The 7,524-nt window shown below is 37.8% G+C and overlaps 1 protein-coding gene across 1 annotated transcript in view; it reads left to right on the top strand.

The window, feature by feature from the left end:
* Positions 1-747: 747 nt before the first annotated feature.
* The window catches only part of viml (vimentin like), a 13,483-nt gene continuing 6,706 nt past the window's right edge, over positions 748-7,524 (top strand). Inside the window, exons 1-3 of the mRNA XM_056253427.1 lie at positions 748-1,309; positions 2,703-2,763; positions 6,803-6,898. Coding sequence (XP_056109402.1) covers positions 807-1,309; positions 2,703-2,763; positions 6,803-6,898 — 660 coding nt within the window. The 5' untranslated portion in view covers positions 748-806. The remainder of the gene's footprint in view (positions 1,310-2,702; positions 2,764-6,802; positions 6,899-7,524) is intronic.

The following is a 7,524-nucleotide window of genomic DNA, read 5'->3' as shown; positions in this document are numbered from 1 at the left end:
ACCTAATCCATATGAATTGAGCGGTTTAGTCCATATTTTTTCACATTTGAACTAAACCACACAATTCATATGGATTAGTTTTTACGATCTATTTATTAACTTTTTGCATCGTCAAAGTGGTAGTTGCGTAGCTGTCAACGGAGGGACAGAAATCACCCAGATTTCATTAAAAATATCTTCATTTGTGTTCTGAAGATGAACGAAAGACAAGTCTTACGGGTTTGAAACGACACAAGTGTGAGTAAATGGTGACAGAATTTAAATTTTTGGGTGAACTATCCCTTTAAATTATTGCATAACACTAGGTTTAATTAATAATAAAAACAAATGAATAATAAAGATAATAGCCTAATTATAATGTATTATTCCATTAATAACAATATAATAATAAATCATACAAATAAAAAAAATATATATTAAAATAATTAAATTAAAAAAAATACAAAATACGAAATACATAGCCTATATGCATACACGTTTGGTTTAGGCGAAATATGTGTAGTTTTAAATCTATAATAAAATGCCACAGTAAAAAGGATATGTTGCATCTGGTGGCCTTAATTTATATTATTTTATTTCCTCAGTGGGCGGAGAAGATTAACTAAAATAACCTTTGAAACTCTCTGTAAGCCTGAAGGAACTCAATAGGGTTCTGATTGTGTCACTCAAATCCTCCAGCACCCTTTGTGATTTGCATAATGAGTTGGCTATAAATAATGCTCCCTCTCACAATGTCGCTCCCCGTTTGGGACAGTTCCTGAAGAGAGAAACGGTTCTCTGAACTACTACAGATATTAAAGTTCACGATGTCTACCTCCTCCTACAGAAAGCGTTTTGGAGACGTGAGCCGGAGCAGCGCGTTCTCCAGCCGTCAGACCTCCAGTTCCGTGCGCTCGCGGGTGTCCTTCGGCGTCTCCTCGGCTCCGGTCATTTACGCGTCCAAGAGCTCCAGAGTCCGAAGTAGCGTGGGGATGCCACGACTGACCTCGGAGACTGTGGACTTTAGTCTCTCGGACGCCTTAAACACGGAATTCAAGGCGAATCGGCTCAGTGAAAAGGCGCAGATGCAGTCACTGAACGACCGCTTCGCCAGTTACATCGAGAAGGTGCGTTTCCTGGAGCAGCAGAACAAGATCCTGAGCGCGGAGCTGGAGCAGCTGAGGGGCCAGAGATCGTCCAGCATCGCGGATCTGTATGAGGAGGAGATGCGCGACCTGAGGCGACAGGTGGACCAGCTCATCACGGAGAAAACACGCGTGGAAGTCACGCGAGACAACCTGGCAGAAGACATGGAGCGTCTCAGAGAGAAGTATGGCAAACATTCACAAAATATTTGGGCACGTTAATGTGTGAATGGCATTGCATTAGGTCATACAGCATACCAAGTGGTATATAATACCAAGGTACCACTGGTATCTGCAGCAGTGTTGGGGGTAACGTGTCACAAATATACTTTATGTATTTAATCTCACTTTAATAACCAAATCTTCTCTGCTAATATAACAGAAGGCTGATTTTATTAAAAACATCCCATTCTAGGGCCTTTACCCTGATTATATGCAAAATAGCATTGATAGAGAGCAAGATGTTTTTTTGGGTAACAAAATTCAAAATAACAATTTTACATTTAACATATATAAAGGAGTTTGTGTACTATAAGAACCCCCTTCTTTTAGTAAGTGTGCAATTCTTTGCAACAAATCAACATTACATGAATTAAAATTATCAATATTTTTTGTAATTGCACACAGTGAGTGACCTCATGCATCAGGATATTGTGCAGTGCATAGTGAAAGGTCTAGCCTCGTGAGACCATCCTGATCTCGCGAGCTTTCAAGGTTTCACTCGCAGATCAGTCTGGATACTTTCCGTTAAAGAAAATTTGGGAGCAGTTCACCAAACGAACGTCCAATCAGCGTTGGCTTTGAGGCGGGTTGAGGTGTGACGCAACGAGAAGCGCGTCAGTTCAGTCTAAAGAACATGTCGGCTTCAGCGGATGAAACTAGCATCAGCGTGGCTATCGAGCAAGTTTTATCGGAATTACAGAGTATTTCTTCACTGAAAGAAGAGCAAAACACTGCTCTGGAGGCTTTTCTCAGAGGAAAAGATACGCTCTGTTAGTACGTCATATGCTTCGTTGATCTGATTGGTTGATTTGGCCCGTCTATCACCAACATAGGCCAATCAGCTAACCAGTATTTTCGCCCCTTACCAAAACTACTTCAACGGAAGGTTTCCAGATGGATATGCGGAGCAAATCCATCTGGCGGAGTCAGGTTATGAAAGGTCAGGGTTCAGGGAAGTTCTGTGGTGGTGTTTGCTTTTTAGTGGAAAATATAAAATCAATTTTGCTTTTTACCTTGGGGGGTCTTTAGCCTTGTTGTACCCTCTGCAGAATGAAGACAAAACCTTTTGGAAACTTTGCGGTTGTCAAAGCATCTAGCTCTAGCATCATTTGTTTGCATATGCCACTTGTTATATTATTTTGTGGTCGAATGCAATGAAAATAACCTCAAGTGTGCAGTGTGTGGGTTTTTTTTTGCCAGAGTATTGCTTATGAGAACATTCAGAGTCATTATTGAGAAGCTAAATGTTGTATAATTCACTAAATCAACTAGTGAAATTAATGTTTAGAAATATTTTGAATTGGTGAATATTTTTAAATAAACCAAGGTGTTTTCTTATTGATGTGTCATTTACAGACTGCAGGATGAGATTCTTCAGCGAGAAGATGCAGAGAACAGCATGAGAAGTTTCAGACAGGTAAAGCACGATTGTATAACTATTACTATATTATTTCACATGGCAGTGTTTAAAGGCCCACTAAAGTGCCTTGAAACGTGCAGCATTATTCATTGTGTCGACGTAGTTCTTTCACGGAACAGTGAGAGAGCAATCAAGCACAGAATGAGTTTTAAACAGTTTATTGAGACACACAGCAGGCAGGACAAGATATGGTGGGACAAAGGGTGAACACAATCCAACAGAAGGCAAGGAATGAAGCACAAAGACCAACTTGACTTGACCCACACAACAGGAAATGTAGACAGGAACAACATACAATGAAATCCACAACTGGAACAATGAGCATGAAAGCAAATGAGGCAATAAGTAACAATGAACTGGCAAATCATGAGGGAAAGAGAACACAATAAATAGGGAGCAGAGAACATGAGGAACAGGTGAGCACACTCAGAGCAATGAAGACTTAACTAGGGCTTAAACAAGGGCGTGTGGTAACAGAGGCCAACACAAACAGAGCCAGAGCAATGTGCTCAAGCACAAAACAAACAAGGAAACATTGAACCAAGGTAAGAAAGAAAGAACAGACAGATGAGAACCCTCACAATATCCTGATATATCGAACAGCTCCTCCCCTTTTTTAAAATAGCCAATAGCATTTTGTTTATATCACAGCTCGGCCAGAGCTGTTGAGCTTGGTAAAGCCGCAGTTTTCTCCTATAATCTCGAACCGTTTCTCCTCCTTATCTCCTCCATATCACTTTAGCATTCTGTACAGAATTCAAAGGATCCGATACATTTTCTGGTATACGCCGACTCGCGCATATGATCTGCTCTGTGCTATCGTGTCTCGCTGTTCGCGTGACACTAACGTGAAACCAGACTTCATTCGCCCCAATGAGAAGCATACTTCCCTATCCCCTATATAGTGCACTATGTGCCATCACTATGTAGAAAATAGTAAATGTGTGAACAAGTGACCGATTTTAGCCGTAGCTTCAGCGTCTATTTCTAATGTAGCTTCAGATTCTAGAGAGCATTTGATTGGATAGAAAATGTGATGAGAAGCTGAAGTGCAGAAAGATGTCATCAAAATTATTGATCCATATTGGCAAAAGTGAGAGACTGTAAGTTTTTGAATGCTTATCTTCTAAATGCGAATTCTGTAATTGTTTTTGAGCACACTAGCTTAGATAACAGTACATACTAAAATAAAATAAAAACTCCATGTCTAACTTTAAAAGATTCTGCAATTTTGTTAGATAGACCAGTAAAAAAAAAGAAAAGAAATTGTGCAAGAAAGTATTTCATGAGGCCTTCGCTGATGAATAGAGCTGAAGATGTTATCACTACTGCTGTTTAAGAAGTATGGTTAAACTTGTTGCAACATTTAAGAGAAGCAAGACTAGTTTTCATTATGTAGATGTAAAAAATTGAGCAACATTGAGCAAAAAATCGTTTTTATTTGCAGATGACTCAGCTATTTTAGTCTCTCATAAAGACAAATCAGAGGTGGAAAGGCTGCTTAGTTCAGAACTCCTTAACCTCAGTGTTTGGCTAACAGACAACAAGCTGTCTCTCCACCTTGGCAAAACAGAGTCAATTCTTTTTGGGTCCAGAGATAAACTGAAAAAGGCTATGGGGTTTAGGGTAGTCGTAGGTGATGTTGAAATTACAGCCAAGGAAGCAGTTACTTACTTGGGCTGTATACTAGATAATAAAGTATCAGGGGAGCTTATGGCCCGAAAAATTATCTCAAAGGTAAGCCAAAGGACTAAGTTCCTGGCAAGAATATCCAGCCTCTTAGATAGTAAAACCTTAAAAATCCTGGCCGATGTGCTTGTTCAATGTCATCTTGACTATGCCTGTACATCTTGGTATACAGGACTTAATAAAGGCCTTAAAGACAAGTTACAGATCTGTCAAAATAAACTAATCAGAGTGATCCTTAAATTACATCCTAGAACTCATCTTCTTCCTGACTATTTCTCCAGTATTGGGTGGCTCAGAGTGGAGGAGAGGGTTTCTCAACTAAAACTGTGTTTAGTTTATAAGATAAGAAATAATCTGGCACCCAAGTATTTATGTGATTACTTTTCAAAAATTAGTGATACACACAACTACTGCACCAGGGGGAGTTCCACAGATTACAGGCCCTGCCGTTTTAAGAGCTGTGTGGGAAAGTATTCTTTCCTATACTCTGCAGCTGTCTTGTGGAATGGTTTACCTTGTGGAATGGTTTACCTTTAAACCTTAAACTGTTGAGCTCTTCCTATTATCATTTTAAATCTTCAATAAAAAATTGGTTGTTAAACCTTTAAAAAAAAAAAAAAAAAAAAATAGAGATAAGGAAAGAGAAATAGAAATCCTTGAAGTAGTAGGAATACTGTACTGTCCGCTTGTGTGTCTGCTTGCGTCTATCTGGGAATTTAGCCCTTGTTTTTTTTATTTTTATTGTGTTTTTATCTGTTTTACTTTGTTTGTATTTTTTTGTCCCCTTTCTTTATTGTTCTCAATGTTTTTAAATTCATGTATTGTCACTTATCTTCCATCTTAAGGACCACAATGGAAACAAGCCTTTGGGCTTTTTGTGTTTTATCCTTTTGAACACTTCATGTTGATTGTTGTTGTTCAATAAAGTTTTCAATCAATCAATCAATCAATCAATCAATCAATCAATCAAAACATAGAATGAGATGAATTGATAAAATTGTGTAATTTCTGCATCTGGGTGGATGACTGAGCTCTCACACGATAATCTACACACCATTCAAAGGTTTGGGGTCTTTAAGATATGTATTTATTTTTTTGAAAGAAATTAATTTATTTATTCTGCAAGGATGCATTGAATTGATCAAAAGTGACAAAGGCATTTACTGATTTCGATTTCAAATAAATGCTGTTCTTTTGAACTTTCTATTCATCAAAGAATCCTGACAAAGTATATCATTCAACAAAATCTCCACAAACATATGAAGCAGCACAACTGTTTTCAACATGGGTAATAATAAGAAAAGTTTCCTGAGTATCAAATCAGCATGTTAGAATAATTTCTGAAGGATCATGTGGCACTGAAGTAATGATGCTGAAATTCAGCTTTGATCACAGGAATAAATTATATTTGAAAACATATCAAAACAGAAATCGGAGTTATATTTCAAAATATCAGTGTTTTTACTGTATTTTGATCAAATAAATGCAGCCTTGGTGAGCATAAGAGGCTCAAGGAACAATGTGTATGAAACCAAACTTAATAGCCTGGTTTCACAGACAGGGCTTAGATTAAGACAGGCTTTGACTTTAGTTTAATTAGGGCATTCAAATAGCTTTTATAAATGTGTCTTAGAAAAAAATATGACTGGTGTGCATCTTGAGACAAAACAATGATATTTTAAGATTTGTCGGTGCAAGTTTCTTTCAGTTAAAACAGCTCAAACATGCATTTAGTCTGGGACTATAGGCTTAAACCAGGGGATAAAGTTATAAAGAATTGTACTCATAATCTTTTAGCTAAATTCCCTAAAATCCTTACAAGGGGTGGTATGACCAAACTAATGTACTACTGCTGCTTGCAACACATTTTCTCCATTTAATCACAGAAACAAACAAGTGTTTAGTTTGGGAACCGTGATAGAGATTCTGGTTTGGGTCTGTGTTTGAGGAATGGCTCTGTGTGGCATGTCGAGCTCAGAGCTGAATGTCTTTGTCTCTGGCATTAGCGCTGGGAAATCTCCACCTCTGCCGATTGCTCTTCCAGCAGACCCTGACAAAGCAAACTGTTGTGTCTGAACTGGCTGCCAAGGGCAGGAATGCCTGGATGTGTGTGTGTGTGTGAGAGAGAGAGAGAGAGCACGTGTCAAGCTTAAAAACAGTGTGAGTGTTAATAAAGCCCTGTTTACGGGTCGTCCCGTCAGCAGACATCCAAATGGTGCCACACAGACTGCAGGGCATTGTGCCTGGCCCAGATACTCATTAAGACACAAAGACCTCTTCACTGTGTGCATCTGTGCTCAATACAGTAGTGCCGCTGTGTCATTATAATGTTGTTAATGTCGTGCAGGACGTGGATAACGCTGCTCTTGCTCGAGTGGATCTGGAGAGGAAGGTGGAGTCTCTCCAGGACGAACTCGCCTTCCTGAAAAAGCTCCATGATGAGGTGAGATACACTGTCAGTTTTTATTTCCTCAGACTAAGGCAAACTTCTGCTTTAACTCACAGTAAAAGGCATTAAATGACAGATCAATGCATCTTCTTCTTACCACCGCCACACTCTCAACTAGTGATAGACTGAATAAGCAACCAATATTTTGCACATATTTTACAGTGATTGTACTCTAATTACCGAATAAGCATAATCACATAACCAGAGTATTCTATATGAGCTCCAACTTAATTGCAGTGACTGTCTTGGTCATGTTATAGGGGAGCACGTAAATGTTGCCATTGAATCTAATCTAATCTTTTTTAATAAGTGTTTATGAATTTTTAATATTGTGAAAAATAGGTGTTCATGTAATTTTCACAATTTTCTGTATGTCTAATTTGCTATCATTAAACTATATTATGTATATATTAAATTAAAGAAATACAATTATTATAATACAATTAATAATTATTCTTAACAAATGTATTATATTAAATTACATTATATTATATTATAATCTTAGTGATCAGGCAGTTAGGAATTGATTATTATTTTATGATTCTTTTTGTTTCTTAAATCTTTTTTATGCAAAGCACATTAAAGTAAACTTATATTATATTGAATTATATTATATTATA

This window comes from Rhinichthys klamathensis, unplaced genomic scaffold (assembly GCF_029890125.1).
Source record: "Rhinichthys klamathensis goyatoka isolate OS25496 unplaced genomic scaffold, OSU_Roscu_1.1 h1tg000105l_1, whole genome shotgun sequence".
In the NCBI taxonomy this organism is placed as follows: Eukaryota; Metazoa; Chordata; class Actinopteri; order Cypriniformes; family Leuciscidae; genus Rhinichthys; species Rhinichthys klamathensis.
The sequence above is the reverse complement of the archived record's forward strand: the minus strand, read 5'-3'. Positions and strand labels throughout refer to the sequence as shown.